General features: G+C 44.1%; 2 protein-coding genes across 9 annotated transcripts in view; both read right to left on the bottom strand.

Annotated features, from left to right (window-relative positions):
• LOC100679013 (transcription factor cwo) overlaps nucleotides 1-1,342 on the bottom strand; it is a 37,289-nt gene extending 35,947 nt beyond the window's left edge. The window contains exon 1 of one of the 3 annotated variants that reach the window (XM_008210075.4): nucleotides 1,206-1,342. The gene's annotated coding sequence lies outside the window, so the exon portion shown is untranslated. The other 2 variants (XM_031921130.2, XM_008210074.3) reach the window with 2 other exon arrangements.
• An 8,130-nt stretch (nucleotides 1,343-9,472) lies between these two features.
• On the bottom strand, nucleotides 9,473-16,427 carry LOC100116536 (calcium homeostasis endoplasmic reticulum protein). Of its 6 annotated transcripts, none has more exons than XM_031921127.2 (11): nucleotides 15,687-15,994; nucleotides 15,436-15,451; nucleotides 15,177-15,347; nucleotides 14,264-14,897; nucleotides 14,105-14,176; nucleotides 13,613-14,006; nucleotides 12,598-13,426; nucleotides 11,880-12,360; nucleotides 11,407-11,409; nucleotides 10,730-11,155; nucleotides 9,473-10,597 (listed from the first exon to the last, which is right to left on the bottom strand). In XM_031921127.2, exons 1-11 carry the CDS (start codon nucleotides 15,741-15,743, stop codon nucleotides 10,303-10,305), a joined length of 3,378 nt encoding a protein of 1,125 aa, XP_031776987.1. In that variant the 5' UTR covers nucleotides 15,744-15,994; the 3' UTR covers nucleotides 9,473-10,302. The 6 variants fall into 6 exon arrangements, with proteins under 6 accessions (XP_031776987.1, XP_031776985.1, XP_008208291.1 ...); XM_031921125.2 differs by having other exon boundaries at nucleotides 11,880-12,372; nucleotides 15,687-15,993; XM_008210069.3 differs by lacking the exons at nucleotides 15,436-15,451; nucleotides 15,687-15,994 and adding an exon at nucleotides 16,032-16,427 and having other exon boundaries at nucleotides 11,880-12,372.
• Between the last annotated feature and the right edge of the window lie 461 nt (nucleotides 16,428-16,888).

Consider the following 16,888-nt stretch of genomic DNA (forward strand, 5'->3'; position numbering starts at 1 on the left):
CTGATGGGCGCAGTAACGAGGAAAATTACGTTAGGTTATTGGAAAAGCTATTTTTGGATTTCAGAACGATTCTTTATTGTGTGAGCCGCGGTGATAATATATATATATATATATATATATGCGGTTACGTGCGGCTGATTACTGATGTGTGTGTGTGCGCTCTGCTAATTGCCGCGATAAGGAAGGTTCTGGAGTGTGTTAAAATTTATGCGCGACTCACGCTCTCGCGCTTTGGAAGTTCTCTGTGATTTGATTTTCCAGTTCGGATTTTATGTTAAGAGTAGCGCAACTCATGGTATACCCAAAACGCGGGATGATTCCTGAGTTGTGCCACTTTTCCTACATAGGAGGCGACGATTTATGGTCAATGTTTTTTTTTTTTCAAAACGATGATCTACCGAAAGTTGCGGTTGCACAACGAAGATATCCCGATCAAAAATTCTTCACTATAATTAAAAACTGATGTAATACGCGAGGAATATCGTTTCAAGATTGCAGCTATAAGCCAAGACATGTTATCACGATTCGCTGCACAATCTAGGTCTAGTATAACAACGTATGCAGATCTTTACCTCAAGGAGTAATCAATTTCATCATCCGCATTGGATACAACCGTACCCGTCACCTTTCACAAAAAAAAAACACACGTATACACTGTTCACACTGTATAATGCCAGAACCACCTGTTGTCCGCAACAACAACAACAACAATACGATCCCGAAAATAACACTATGCACGTGGTTCATTCACTCGCAGCCCATAATATACAGGAAATGCATCGACCGAGCAAAGCAGCCGCTATAATGTGCTCTAAAAATAATCTCCCGGAGACACGCACACACGTACTGGCTAATTGGGCCAGATAAGTTTAGAGAGAGTGTAGGCCGCGTAAAACTTTCCTCCGCCGAATACAATATCACGCGACGGTGCGAAGTACAACTGAAACCTGCGGACGACTTACCGATCGTCGCCTCCGCACGCGCGCACACACACACACACACACACACATGCACACGCGGAGCTGCGGTGTCGTCTCGACGGAAAAGCCGCGAGATAAAGACGAGATAAGGCAAGTGCGAGAGAGACAGAGAGAAGAGATAAGGCCGTTGACTCTCGACGAGAGCGAAATTCTCCGGCTCGATATAGTGGCGTATGAATTCGAAAATAGGAGTGTGTGTATAAAGGGCTCGGGAGGGGTTCTTACAATATATTACTATACACACGTGTACGCGTGTATATATTATATATTATAACGAAGAATCGGATGCGAATAATATAGAACGTGCGCGAGAAGTGTCTATACGCGCGTCCGCGTGTTGTGTGCGCTGTTGCTGTTCCTCGATTCCGTCTCTCTGGCATGCAGTTGCTCGGGGGATCCCCTCCATACGGGCGCCGTTCTCGCTCCCCCCCCCCCCCCCCCGCGGAAAGAGCCGGCGCGCCGCGGCCAGGTGCGGACTCAGTTGTGGTCGAGCCCTAGGATATAAGTATTTAATGTTGTTTGTTTTCGAAGAGATGATGAAGATTTTTTTTTGACTCTGTGGTAAGACTAGCGCAGTGCGGTGTTACGAGCGAGACATATATTATAGACCGAAGTTTGCGTTTTTACGATTTTTTTACGGCCGAAGAGACGTGACAGTTCTCATCGAGTGTGAACGAGTCACTCGTTGAGTTTTAAGCTTTTGGTGAGGATTTGCAATCGTGCTTATAATAAGGAAACTTTTCGCACGCGTCTAGCATCGAAAAGTTTTCCCAACCGGTCCTAACCGGACAAACCATCCAAACCACACGCGGAATCATCGGAAGCTTCGAGAGAGCCCGAAATTCCTCTTAATAATGCCATTAACTCGTGCTCGCACACATGATGAGCCGCCGGTCGAACCGTATACGGAGTCACGCGAGTGTTCCATCAAACGGCCTCATGAATGCACGTCGAAATCATCGTCTTCAGCTGATGACTTTACTCCTCGTGCACTAGTACGTCACCCACGTGATAAGACGTGAGCTGAGATAATTCGTCGTGTGAACCTCGAACCTGACGCTCGAATCAAAGTCTATAGCGCCGATGTTTCCTGTTTGACAAAAATTTCATCTGCGAGACCGTCACGTATCTAAAGTCAAATAACACTCGCACACAGGAGCAAAGTCCGAGATAAGTATCAGGGATTAACGATCTCATCGCGTCTCCGAGTAAATTTCGCCGAGGGAAACCTGCCGAGACGCTAATCTCTTATATGTATCGCACCCGCAGCTTTCGAAAACGCAGGAAAAATTCGCCCACTTTCGCCGCACTGCAACGAAACCTGCATGTCGTAGACCCCGAGTACACACACATACGTATATATAATGTTCGCTCTCTCGTTATCAGTACGGATAACGGCTTCGCTTCGCGGAAACTCGAAAAGCGCGTGCTCGTCGCGACAGATAGCGCGCGTGACACTATATGTATTGCAATGTCGAGGAAACAACGCACGACGTCGCGCTGTTGAAATCGCTGGGGGTAAGTTGGTGCACCGGCTATACGTGTGCTAGACGCGTCGAACGAGATAAAGTTTTAATCCGCAGGTATATACTATAATGTTCGCTTCATAGTGCCTTTTAAATGCCGCGCAAAAAAGCTATATCGCACGTATCCGGCGATAAATCGGCAGCGCAGATACCGATCTCTGGGCACCAGCGTCCAACCGTCCGACCCTGTCCTCCCATCGCTATATACATACACAGGGAGAAAAACGCCTGCGGCCCAAATAACTATACATCGCCGCAGTGCAGCACTGCACAGAATAAGAAAGAAGCGGTAGAGTGCACTGTGCACTACACTCTCTCTGTTCGCCACGCTGCGCGACACGTGCGCGTGACGTCATCAGCGCTGCCTCGGTCACGCGAGCACCGTGTGCTCCGCCAGTCACGTGTCCAGTCACGCGCTCGCTGCTCTCTCTCTCTCTCTCCCTCACTCTACATGCTACCTACTCTCTGTTAATGCGTTCAGATATAGGTATATATGGCCCCTTGCACTGGTGAGTGAATGCATGTACATGTGTATGTATATATATATATATATATATATATATATATATATACTAATGCAGCAGGCGGAGTGCGAAGCGTCGCCTGATGCGGTTTCACTTGTGCGCGTGTGGTGACCTTCTTGAAGGCTTTTTGAGATGTGCTGCGTGTCGAGATTTTTGTTTGCGGGGTTTGATTCTGGAGAGGCGTATATGGACGGCGTCTTACTGCGATCGTCCTTTATCTACTTATATTTATATCGGCGTGATTGTCGTCGCTATAACTTGATTGGTTATGATGACACCGACTGTTTTACACCTTTACGCTTCTGTAAAAATCTATCGTGGCGCAAAAATAATTGTCATTGTATCAACTAAACACAATGAATTATCTGAATTCGTGGAAAAGTCTGTATCGAAGTCAATGAAGTTGAAAAGCCCATCAGTAGATAAGGTACATGTTTGGCTAGAGGACGATACACCCCGCCGATGCTTAATTATTTGTAATAATTCAGTTAATTTCCAAATCTCATGGTAACGCTTAGTCACTTATAATTAAGCTAATCGACACATACGTAAAACATATAATTCACAGAGACGTCTATCGCTGTAATTTCAAACTCGCTCGAGTTTCCTCTTTTTTTTATCTCCCACTTTATTTGGTCTAATACTCGCAAGCGTAAATATTCGAAAACCTTTCTCGATAAGAAACTACTACATCACACTATAAAGGTTTGACTCGCAGACAATAAGTCACGTGTGCCGCAAATGATGTCAGAGTAGCCTATCCCTCGCGATATTTTCGAATTATCAGCGAAAAAAGTCAATCAACTCGCTCGTTCGCTCTACTCTCCTGCAAAATATATTCCAACCGGAATTTTTACAAAACACACGCCTTATCGCCACCACGCCTATTTAGATATTCGAAAAGATACATCAGCAGCGGCTGCGAGTATACAATATAATTTCTTCCTTCTTCTTCTTCTTTTTTTTATCGCGTAATGGAAAGATACACGCATACATTTCGGGGCCCAGGGAGGAAGAAAAAAAGAATCTCATGTTTGAACACGCGTAAGTGTGGCGTATCGCGAGTTTGCAAATCGCCTGTGTGCGCAGAAGAGAGAGAGAGAGAGAGAGAGAGAGAGAGAGAGAGAGAGAGAGAGAGAGAGAGAGAGAAGAAAGAAGGCACGCGTGTCTCCTGCATCAGCACACACTTGCGAAACGGATTACACAAATTTACACGCGTCGCGCGCTTATAGCTACCGAGTTTATCGCACCGCGTGTACGCGAATACGAACGTCAGCCAAGCGATGCGCACGAATTATTATGAGTTGAATATCGGATAAGAGAGAGAGAGAGAGAGAGAGAGAGAGAGAGACACGTGAAAACGGGATGTTATCGCGGTATCGAAAGTGCTGGCCTGAATAATCGTATTCTTACTGTTCTCTAGATCGACTGTACGTGTCCAAGCGGAATCCGGTCCTTAACTCTCTCGCTCGCGTGTCATTTTTCCAAAGAGACTCGACCTTATACCGTTTCGTTTCACGGCGACGTTATCTCGCGCGGTTTATGCAAATCGTAAATAGCTTTTCTGCACTTCGCAATCTCGAAAGAAACGCTTCGGAGTAGGTATGTATGCAGGGAGCGTGTACGCAGCATGAAGGTTCAGTGAATTACACTTAGTTATAAACTCATCCACACGTTGAAAACGTTCGCTCTCACGCGTCGCATTCGGAAACCCTCTCCTTGCCACCAAAATAATCCACACAGCCTACCGGCTGTGTTAGTTTACCCCTCTTCACATCCTCTCTGCTCAGTGACATAATTTCCCCGAGCCACACAGTAGTCCGATCGTCGCGTGTCTCCGATTTACGTAAGCCCGCGTTTATAATTATAAGCGCGGCGGAACGACGACAATAAACCAGCGGGGCAGTAACGGAGAGAGACGAAGCGAGGAGCGGAATGCAGCAGTGCCGACCGGATAACGCGTGCGCTTTAGCGCCGGAATCGTCTTTGACGCGCTAACGCGAGTCGCGTCGAGACTCTTTCGAAAGAGACGCGCGCGAAATCGGCGCTGACCCAATTCCGTTTCCGGCCGCGAACGGATAGAATCTCGGCTTTGTATTTTGAGAACCACCGCGCAGTCGTCAGTTTTCGATTAGGGGGGACATATTGTAACGATATTTTTCGAGAGCGAGAGATAATTAGGCGGCGAAAGATATGCATACTCGGGTTTATAAATACACCCCTAACCGGGTGAACCCAACGAGCTGACCCGATTCTCAAGGCTGCGACGTTTCGGAAATCTCGAGGAGGAGAAGAAGAAACCAAAGAATCCGGCTCTCGTCGCGCGCGCATATGCGAACTAGAGCATGACACTCGCTGTGAAAATCGAGGCTGCAGGACGTTTATTTTCGCAGCCTTCCCCTTTGTCGCGTAATGCACCGTGCACGCGAAGAAAAGCCCGACGTCTATTTTAGCGACTATGCGCGCGTGGCACACGTGAGCGGAAAAGTCGACGGTCTATTGTACACGTGCGATCGCGAGGTATAGCCTGCTGATTAGGCTTTGCGTCTTTGTGAGTGTATAGATGGATGTGCGTTTTATGGGCGACTATTTTTAATTGGCGCGTCGAGCCTTATTATAGCATAAGCGAGAGGATATATAGGTATACGTTGGTTCGTAGAGGTGCATAATGAAACAAAGTGTTCGCAGGGTATATACAGTTTGATAATTCGACTTGAGTATCACAACAAACGAATGTAATTGCAGTAACCACGATCTCGCACTATATCTCTTCACACTTTAAATAGATCTGGCTCTGATGTTTTTCAGCGAAAATATTTATTTCCAAGTTCGCGATCCTATTTCCAGAGCAAAAGTTCCGAATTTCGAGGAAACCTTGGCTCCGATACTTTCCCAAAGCAATATATAAGTCGTCCCATATACCGAAAACTTCTCCACACACAACAGCAAAAGGCTCACACGTCTCTTCCCCGCTATATACACACTTCGCCGACCATTATAGCCTAGAACGCACGCGAGCACATTGCGCGCACGTGTCTCCGTGGAGCGTGTACAGCCTCGTGACCCGGCGCTGAGCTCACGTGGATTGTAACGCGCTCGCTCGCTCGCCGGCTTCCTTTCCTTTTTCCGCGCGCGACTTTGTTTTTCTCGCTTATATACGCAAGCGGCGGCTTTTTCGAGATATGCACAGGATGCATGCGCCGAGGAATTTCTCGATGACTATACGCTTGCGCGATGGGAAAGTTCGTAATTAAAGTTTTCTGTGCGTATGTGGTATAACGTTATGTAAGCCGATGCATCGGCAACCGAAGATTCGATGTATAGAGGCGCTACACAGAGTGCGTCGTTTATTTATATGCAAAGTGTGTCGGGGAATTGATACGTTGATGTGGCTTTTTGTACGTAGCTTGCGTCGAGGATTCGCTGATGCGCTTGGTCTGCAGATCGCTGTTTATACTACTTATATATATATATATATATATAGTGATGATTGGCGAATGCGACGTTTTTCTCGACTTTTTCTTAGCGTTGATCCAATGCCGCATTGTAGTGTAATATCGCTGAATAGGCGGCAAGTTTTTGATAAACATCGTTTCTGGAATTATCCAGACTCGACGGAGGAATATTAGATACGCCATTGATTTTCAAAATTAATTAAAGCGCGTGACACAGTCTGCACGCACATTTCGAAAGTGTTAAAGTATACACTTCTACATATATAGGTACATACACGCGCGCAAAGTCACGTGTAAGGTTACGCGGCCGAGCTGCACATCGCGATTTTTATGCGCGTTTTTGCGCCGCCACTTATAACACGCGCGCGAGTGCAGCCGACAGGTTGTTACCACGCATGTGCTGAGCTATGTATACGTGCACCGCTGGTATTAAAATTACGCGCGCGATTGTGACGATCTACAGACATTTCCCCGTTCAGTGCGCGGTACGTATTGGAATTTTCAGAAATCTACACAATCGCCACATCCAAACCAATCGACCATCTACGCATCAAACACGTCTTCGTGCACTTTACAAGCTTGATCAACATCGTCGCACGCTAAAGACAGCAGACACAAAATTGCATAACCGCGTCAGTCGCGTACAACACTTATCTCACACACGACTCGTGCACTTTGTTTCTTCGCACACTTCTTTCCGCGCGCGGCTCGCTGCGGTGCACTTATCTCAACGAGCGGCTCGTGCATTGCGGGAATTATCACGAGACCGAGCTGGCGCGAGCCTCTATAACACTATTTTTTTTCCAAACTGCGTCAATTGAGCTTCGAGAGGATTCCGCGTGGAGATTCACGCGGTGTAAAGTGCGTTCGTGAGTCTTGAATCGGGTAGATATGGGAGAGTTTATACAACGATTTGTCTCTGTGTACAAGAGGAAAAATTTATGTAGAGGCGGATCTTGTGTATATTTGATGGATGTATAGTTTCTGGGGGAGGATTCGCGCAATGACGCGTTTGAGAAAATATATACGTATATATAGTTTGTATAGAAGCTTGCACAACAATATTGTAGGTATTTCCGGAATCAGAGTAGATCGAGAAGTGAATTTCTGTTATCCGGATATTCGAAAAAACTAATATAACTTATAGCGCAGTTACAGATAGTGCGCACTCGTAAGCGCATGCATGTAAATCTAATTTTTTTTTTTATTCGCTGCTATAACTAGTTCGTGCCATTGTAAACACTAAATAATGAAAAGAGTTATTTAAAATGACGTATATGCGCTCGTTCATCACGCGTCACGCATTAATAAGTCGCTGTGAAAAAAAAAACTATAGCATAATTAAACAAAAACGGCAAACTCATTATAATAAAAACAATTGAATAAACGTCGCTTCAAAGTCAACGTTTGTCGCACTTACTTACGCAAACACAGTTGCAACCAATTGCCAAAATCGCTGACGCAGATCTAAATCACCACACCAAAATGCAAACACATCTATCATGACAAAAATGTGTGCTCCTGAAAAGGTGTTATTCACATTTTGCTGTTCTTAAAAAAACGTGCGATGAGTCTTGGAAAAAAAGTTCTTGAACGAGTGTACGAAGATGTACGAAGGATGTACGAAGATTACGTATGCGGGCGCTTGCAGGTTTGTACTACCATGTATATAGTGAGTCAGGATGATGGTACGACACAAATAGTTGATGACTTTGATGAATGTTATTAAAAATTCCTAATGATTGCGTATCTTTACGCGTGTCTGACGGTGGAAAAGTTAATTTACTCAAACGATATTTCAGCGTGTTAAACATGATAGAGTACTTGAACTCACAGCCTGCAGAAAATTTAAGAAATAGACCAACCAACGACTTTTGTTTTAAAGCACAAAAGTAGTTACTTATGTGTAGACTCCAGGATACTATAATACGTCCAAGAACACTGTATAGCTACATTGTTTAGTGGTGTTATATATCCTCAACGTGACATTGAAAATAGGTGGGTCACGTTTGTCTAAAACGTGCGCGAAAACGAGTTTATCTGTAACTATCTACGCTCCCCTGGTGTGAATCTTCGTTCCGCAAGCATACGTAATTCGAGATTTCGCTCATCATCATCCCATTATCAGTGAATTATTTTTTCTGCAGCCGTCGTCACGTTACAGACATGCAGTAGATAAAGTGCATCAAAAAGTGATAGCCGAAGAAAAGGTAAGAAGATATACCTCGAGTTAGCGTCAGTCGTCTTCCGGGGTACATTTCTTGCCAGATCAAATTCACGCCTTCGTGAATATTTATTTATTTATTTATGTACTGAATATGATATGTGTACATTAAACAGAAATTTAAGTATTTATATTACAAGAATACGAATACAAGCAGACAAAAAGAAAGACACAAGTATTCGGTATGGAAGGATAAGCACAAGCAAAAACGCTATATTTCAATTCGCGTCATTACTATTATCTATCTCCAAAACGAGATTGATATATTGGAAATTTTTACTTTACTGTGCCAAAACATTCAGTAGTACACTTTTACCGCATATCCTACGCATGTGTACAAACTAGAAAGATTATAGCGCATACATATAATAGCAGAAGCTAAGATAACAGTATGAAAATGAAAAATGCTGCGACGCATCCATCTCTGCGTCTGCTTCTGACCCACGCAATGAACCAGTTCGCTAATCGGTTTTCGTCAGTTTGGTTATCTCTGCCCCAACACGGCCGGGGTGGGAGTTTTCAAGTAAAGTCAGCCAAAAGAAGAAAATGTGTTCTTCCCCGGACAAAATACGTTGGTGAAGAGGCGCACGTGACGGAAGACAGCGATAAGGGCATCGTTTCTGCGAGCGTTGCTTATCGCGGCCCCGAAGTAGTTGCTTGCGCATAAGCCTACATTGCAGATTTTTTACAAAGCCAAGCGCCGGCTATCCTAAATGATTACAAATTAGAATAGGTCGGTAAATAAAGAGGATGAAGCTTGTAATTTTGGTAAGAAAAGTCTATTGATTTACGAAATGTACAGATTTTTTTATTTTTTGAGTCTAGTTACATTGTATTCAATATAATTATCATTAAATCTATAAATACAAGTTCATTCGTGCGATCTCGTGCATGCAAGTTCTTTAGCATTGATTTTTCATTGCTCAAGCATGGTTCCCGACTTTTTAACAATGATTAATCGATTAATCATTATAAACGGAGCATGTATTAACGAAACATGAGGTAACGAGGTACAAATAATACAGAAAGAATATTGGAAATTTCCTGTTATACAACTTTGTATACCGGACAATCTTATCAACAAACTTACATGTAATATTGAAGAGCAGCCGAAGCATAATTCTGGTTTATAGTATTTCTACAATTCATCGTGTGGTTTCACGCAATAGTCGAGAATTTTAAAAAGAATAACAATTCATAAAAACGGACAAACACGTACGAAAATTCATTGGATATTAACAAGGTAAAGCTTGTAAACAAATCGAAAAATCACTTGCTTCATAAATCACTGTAATCATTCCCATCTACATTGAAGCTTTCTTCCTCGTAAAACTAGTTAGAATAAACAAACTCTATCCTAGAATCTCAAAAATTCGCTTTCATTTTTCTCAGATACCTTAATATAAAAATTTCTTGAAATTTTTGCATTATCATAAGGGTATTCAATAATAATACCCTTGTAACCATTATTCACACGATGGTGGCACTCACATGTGTCTTTAGTTTTGTCTTTGTATCTCTGCGCAAAGTTAAATGCACACACCGTTTGTAAAAATTGTCTGTATCTAATGTCACCTTCTCACAGTCACTACTTTAATCTCGATCGCCTCTCTCTTCTGCTCGTTCTTCTGCCCTCGCTTTCATCCTCGTGATGAAAGCCTGGCCTTTGCTCTTACGGAAGTTTTCATAAGGGTCATTAAGGTTCACACCCACGCCTTTGTACATATCCGTGCGGTCGCGTATCTCACCTCCGGAGATGGGAGCCTCAATCCCCTGCTCGTTCGCACCCAGGCCAGCTCCACCCCAGCCCATTTTTCGTAAGAGTTGGTGGCCTTTGTTACTTTCATCAAGTCCCATATCTTGATTAGCTTTGCTGTACATTGAGCCCCTATTAGGAATAATAAAAAAATCATACATGACACAACATAAATTATTATTATTAATTAATAAAAAGTATACTTCATGGATTTGTGCGTTAAAAATAATTAATGAATATGGCATTTTAAATTCCTGTACTTACAAGAAACTAGGCGGAGTAGGACTCCTATCACTTCGATCCATTCTTCTATCAGGCGAGCCATTACCCCTATGCGGCGTCGGAGGTGGCTGTTGTGCCTGGTCACCACTCTGCCCACCCTTATTGCTGTTCCGTCTCCTTCGACTACGACTATTGTGATTCTGATTACGGTTGTTTGGTCGGTGATTTGGAGTCGGTGGTGGTGACTTTGATCTACTCCTGCCTCGTGACCGAGACCGCGATCGACTCCTAGACTTGCTTTTATAGCGTTTCTTTGGTGGACTTGGGCTCTTCGAGCGCGGCCGGACTATTGGTGATGGCGATCTTGACTTTTCCCTTAAACCACACATGATCTGTTCTTCCTTCTTTTTCTTAGCTTCGTTCTTCGCCCGGTAGTATTCGTATAATCCTAGCTTTTCCCAACCATCACTGAAATGTTAATAAAAAATGTTAGTACTAGTAGAAATTTGTATGCTTTAGGCTGGAACTTGAAGATGAGTTTACAATGTATCCATAAAACTTTTAAATAAAAATTCAATAGGTATACGAATTACCAAAGGTTTCCCAATAAAGTGAATTTAATAAACCCATCTAAAATCAACAGTGTCATTTTCTACCAATCTTTTTAGACTATTGTAACGTTTTTACAAAACGTTCAATAAAAATTTCAAATACTGCACCTTCTAGTAATCCAGATTCCCAGCATAAGATCCAGCGCAGTAACAAAACAAAATTTTGATAAATTTAGACAGACATTCTTTTTAAATTGCTCACACTTGCGTTACAAAAATCTAGCAACAGTTAATATTCTATAAAGCTTCATGTGTACAATATAAAATTAGACAAACAACCTAAAAATATTGCTCATAAAAATCAATGGCCTTTCAGAATCATGCTTTTGAAACCCTTACTATTACATAACAAACAAGTTAACCAATTTCTAGAAACAAATCGGAGTCAGTATACATCCGCTTCTAAATTTTGAAAATGAATGATTTTTCAACTTTTTTCCAAACACTGATGTACGATCAGTGAGTGGCTATTTTACAACAGATAAATAAATAATAGATAAATAAACAAACAGCAAGATCAAGAAGAACCAGCCATCATGAACTTAACACACCAAACTAAACCCTTGAACCAAATAACTGACCTGTCTCTGGGAGTGTCGTGATTGGGCATCGAATAGAACGCCTCAACTGCAGCAAGTAGTCTATCACTAGGCGGCGCAGGCGGTGGTAATCTGATTGCCTCTGGATCGAGAGGCTTGTACTCGCAGTCTTCAAGTTTGATAAGCGGCACCATTAATCCGGCAGGCAACTCAAAGTAAGGCATGCTAGGCATCAGATCCTCCAGACAGATCTCCTGGGACATCAAAGGTGGTGGCTGCTGCTGCGGCGCCGGCGGCGGCCCAAAGCCCGGCGGTGGCCTCGAGAAATCTGGCAGTGGTAAATGCGTAAACGGGTCCGCACCAAGTGGACCTCCAGGTCCTGTGCCTGGTGGTCCGTTCCAGCCTGGCGGAGGTTGACTAAAGTTTACATCGTGAGGTGGTGGCCCTCCTCCGTGAGGTGGTAGAGCGCCATGGCCCATTGGACCAGCGTGAGGTGGCATACCTCCGTGAGGTGGCCCCATCCCTGCAGCAAGTTCTGTACAATGAGAGTCAAAGGTTTTGATGGGGCGTATGGTTGGATGCGTTAGAGAACAATCTCGTTTGCGTCCAATATATACATAAATATATATATATAAAATAATTACAGAAAACTATCTTTCCAATAATTAAAAATTTTAGGAAAAAGCTATATCACGATTAATTGTAATTTTACAAAACTGCCACAGTAAAAAATAAATATTTTGAAAATTCTAATTCGTACCTCGTGGTGGACCGTGCGGTGGCCCGCCATGTTGCATAGGTCCACCCAGCGGTGGACCCCCGTGCGGCGGTCCCCCGTGTGGAGGGGGGCCTCCGTAAGGTGATCCTCCATGCGGTGGTCCTCCGTGAGGGGGCCCTCCGTGAGGTGGCCCACCGTGGGGTGGCCCTCCGTGAGGTGGCCCACCGTGGGGTGGCCCTCCGTGAGGTGGCCCACCGTGGGGTGGCCCTCCGTGAGGTGGCCCACCGTGGGGTGGCCCTCCATGAGGTGGTCCTCCATGAGGTGGTCCCCCATGTGGTGGACCCCCATGAGGTGGTCCTCCATGAGGTGGCCCTCCGTGAGGTGGTCCTCCGTGAGGTGGTCCTCCGTGAGGCGACCCAGAATGTGGTGGACCTCTGTGTGGTGGATAATCTCCATGCGACATACCACCGTGAGGCGGACTACCGTGAGGTGGCGGGCCACCATGATGCGGTGGTGGTCCCCCGTATGGTGGCCCATCGTGAGGTGGTGGACCTCCGTATGGCTGGCCACCTCCTTCGTGGGGTGGGCCTCCATAGGGTGGACCTCCTCCATCGTGGTGAGATCCTCTATAGGGTGGGCCACCGTCGTGTGGGGGTGGCCCTCCAAAGGGCGGAACTCCATCGTGTGGCGAACCTCCGTAGAGCGGTCCTCCTCGATCATGAGGTGGGCCGTCAAGGGAATGACCACCATGCTGCTGCCCTATGCCGGAGTGCGGAGGTGGCGGACCTCCATGTTGCGGCGGTGGACCACCATGAGGTGGACCTCCGTGTTGCGGTGGCGGTCCTCCATGAGGTGGCACGTTCTGCTGATTCTACGAGATGTAAATTAATTATAACTATAATCATCTTGTATTTTGTTAGTAATAATACTCTTCATTGTAATTACAATACTGTCTTGTCTGCTTAGTATAAATAAGAGTACAATTTTAAGAGAATTCATAAAATTATAGTTAAATAAATAATCATGATAAGTTCTAACAAAAAATTCAAGTTTTTACCATTGATGCGGGGGGCGGCGGAGCTTTAAGTTGCCTGTCTAGAACAATCTTTTGTTGCTCTATAGATTGTATTTGCCTCATTGCATGATTGACAAATGCTTGATGCTGAGCTTGGTAATTATCAAATGTCTGCTTCGTAGTGGCGGCGATAGACGAAATAGCATTCGCATGTTGTGTCATAACGCTCGCCTGATAATCTGACCACGATTTGCTAGGATTCTTCAGTTTCTCGATGATGCCTTCCTCGAAATAATTATTCTTCGACTCCCATAAACTTAAAAGCTTATTCAATTTGACAATCTGCTCCTCTGTAGCAGCTAATGATGCATTACAAAACATTGGTACCACAACACTTTCCATTGCTTTTCTTAACTCCAATGATTTTTTTCGAGCACTATTAACGTTTATAGAGTTTGTTAAGTTTCATTTCAATTGATTAAAATACAGTAATTTTAATTACATTTATATTGATATTAAAATCCAATAACTTACCAATGATGCAATACATCATTTACGAGATAAATAATATGAAGTTTATGAGTAAAAGTGGTTTCCTGAATAACTCTAAAATTTAATTCACAAGTTTAAATTATAAGCATTACATGATTGCTGGAAAAAAAATGTATGATTTATAACTCTAGAGTAGCCTACCTCTTAAGTAGATGCTCTGCAACTACTTGATTACTTTCAAGAGTATTAGAGTGTTGAAGTATCCATGCCTTTCCTGCACTAATGCTATCCTTAGTGCAAGTATCTATAATTGGCTGCAAAACAGCTTCAAAAGCAGCCAAATCTGTATTAGTGGTTTGTGCGTTGCTCTGTAGGTTATTCTCTTGTGCTTGTCGCACTGCATCCTCAACTCTTCCTTGCTGCTGTGCCATCAATGCAGCATGCTGAGCAGCTAAATTCTGTTCCGATTGACGAACCTGGTCCTGCAATGTTGTCTGCTGCGACTGAAGACTGGCCAGTTCATTCTGAAGCCAACCGGATGATCTACCGATAGAATTTTGAGGACCTGGTATGTGTGGCCCAGGACCTGAATTATGGGGTCCAGGTAAATGCCCTGGACCAGCATTAGGAGGTCCAGGCATGTGACCTGAGTTTGGTGGGCCTGAGCCCATCATAGAGGGGGGATTGCTGGCAGGTCCCATGTTAACTGAGTTTAGACCATTATTTTGAGCCATGCCAACATTATTGACACCTACTGCTGGTGATTGCTGCTGCTGCGAAACTTTTAAACGTGGATCTGCATTTTGCATTGGATTTATTCCTTTTTGTTTTAAAACTGCAAACGAATGATGGTGAATTATTGCATGGTGCTTAGAGAAGCTCAGTCAAAAATATAATATTTTTATTTTGTTTTTTTTATGCAATTCCAAGTGCTCTTTTGCTCCGTAACAAATGATCTCCAATAATTGTCGCCATCTCATATTTTTTGCCATACCGTACAGACAATAACTCCCAATTACTTTTGAAATTCTCTCTCACTTTTGGAAGTATAAAATTTATCCCTTCCCAAACAGTCTCAAATGATGTAGATGTAAAGGCGTTTTGTCCCACTTACTGGCTTGCTCTGTTGTCACTTTGTACTGGTAGTAGTTAAAGTACTCTCCACCAAAGAGGAAGCTGAACTTTGGGTTGTCCTTCTGCTTGTTCTTTGTCATCTGTTCAAACTCAGGGCCATTGCGTGCGACAAACTGCGCCAACTTATCTATGATGTTGCGCAGTTCGGTATCTAGATTGAAAGAAAAAAGACTGGTTGGAAAAATATTCTCACGCTAACAATAACTATATAATACTTGTAGGGGTGAGTAATGATATACCTGACTTGAGAGATTCCTGTCAATAAATTAAACTGTTACAAGACACTCATTATAGAATATAGGAATAGAAATGAATTTCGAGAATGTAAGCTAAAACTCTGAGGCCGCGACCGAATCTCACATGCAGCTGACTGTCTGAAGTCAAAACAAGACTAACCGAGTCTCCAAATACGCACTGTTAACTTAGAAAAATCTATATAATGCCCAAACGCAAGAGTCGCTATTTGCAATGCTAATACACTTGCTCTAACCTCAAAATCCCAGCCGTCCGCTATACTATCACCGCCAAGTACGACGCATCGTATCATTCCTCGTGCTCCACCGAATCCACTATCCTCGAGCAATGATGCACTAGACGAAACTCCCGAAAAATCATTCCAACGATCCCTGTTCAGGTGAGTGCGAGTAACCTACAAGCCTCGTGCGACCCCCAAGCAAAATGCTCTCCCGCGGTGGCGGCGGCGCGCACATTCATCCGCATTGCACAGTTATACCCGCCGAAGAAATATTTGCACCGGTGCCAAGCTTTGTTCCAACCCTACGCGCTCGAGTACACACACAGTCGCTCTCCGCAAGCACTAGGAAAAGATGCTCACCTGCCGGCGCCTGGTCCATCTTTCCGACTCGTCAACACGACTCTGGCTCTGCGGCAGATCGCCCATTTAACGCCAAGCTCCGAAACTGTCCGAGAGCCCCGCGACGCCTTTTTGTCAATGCCAAAGACTCCTGCGGGATGATAATCCGCGCGCGCACTTAGTCTCAGACTCAGTGTGTATTCGTATTATATACACACGGCTTGCGTGATTTGTCCTTCGCAATATATGCCGTACACTCCGAATAACGCACTCTGCTCTATCGGAGTCTCTGCTGAACGAACACCGGCCAGCCTATTGCGAGCAATATAGGATTCTTTGAGTATGAGTATGTATAAGGTATGGGTATAGGTATACGTGTTGTGCATAAGCGGGCCGAACTCCGAAGACTATCTATAAGCTCTATATCTCTGTCTGCGGCAGAGCTATGAGCTATGAGCCTATCAGGGTACGGACGGAGTTGGAAGGGGTGCAGGGGCGGGTCGTCGTCGGACCGAACTTCGACGGAACCGCCCGAAGTACGCGTATGCATTTTACTCGGTCTGTTTGCACTGCTATTAGTGACGAGTCCGATAAACGGACAGAGCTTGACATCAGTTTGCTCTTTATGAAGGGGTTTTTTTCAATTCCAAGTAAAGTCCAAACTGTTATGTACTTATCGATAATAACGTTAATTTTTAATTCGTCAAAATCTTGTTATCTTTCAATATTTATATATGATACAGCTGTAACAGAAGGGTACTTATATAAGCAAAAAATTCAAATCTGGCGCTTCAGTAAAAAACATAATGACCCGTCGCAAACCCTTTCTCTTGTCCGACCGTTCAACACACCTCGCGCAAACTTTCGCGCCATCATCG

Source organism: Nasonia vitripennis, chromosome 1, assembly GCF_009193385.2.
Source record: "Nasonia vitripennis strain AsymCx chromosome 1, Nvit_psr_1.1, whole genome shotgun sequence".
NCBI lineage: Eukaryota > Metazoa > Arthropoda > Insecta > Hymenoptera > Pteromalidae > Nasonia > Nasonia vitripennis.

What these genes read in the sequence shown, in the direction of transcription:
- LOC100116536 (XM_031921125.2), bottom strand. Translation starts at nt 15,743, where the DNA reads ATGATACGATGCGTCGTACTTGGCGGTGATAGTATAGCGGACGGCTGG. An exon ending in AGTGACAACAGAGCAAGCCA is followed by an intron (nt 14,898 to 15,176) that starts GTAAGTGGGACA and finishes ATTCGTTTGCAG; the next exon opens with TTTTAAAACAAAAAGGAATA. An exon ending in ACCGCACGGTCCACCACGAG is followed by an intron (nt 12,373 to 12,597) that starts GTACGAATTAGA and finishes CTCATTGTACAG; the next exon opens with AACTTGCTGCAGGGATGGGG.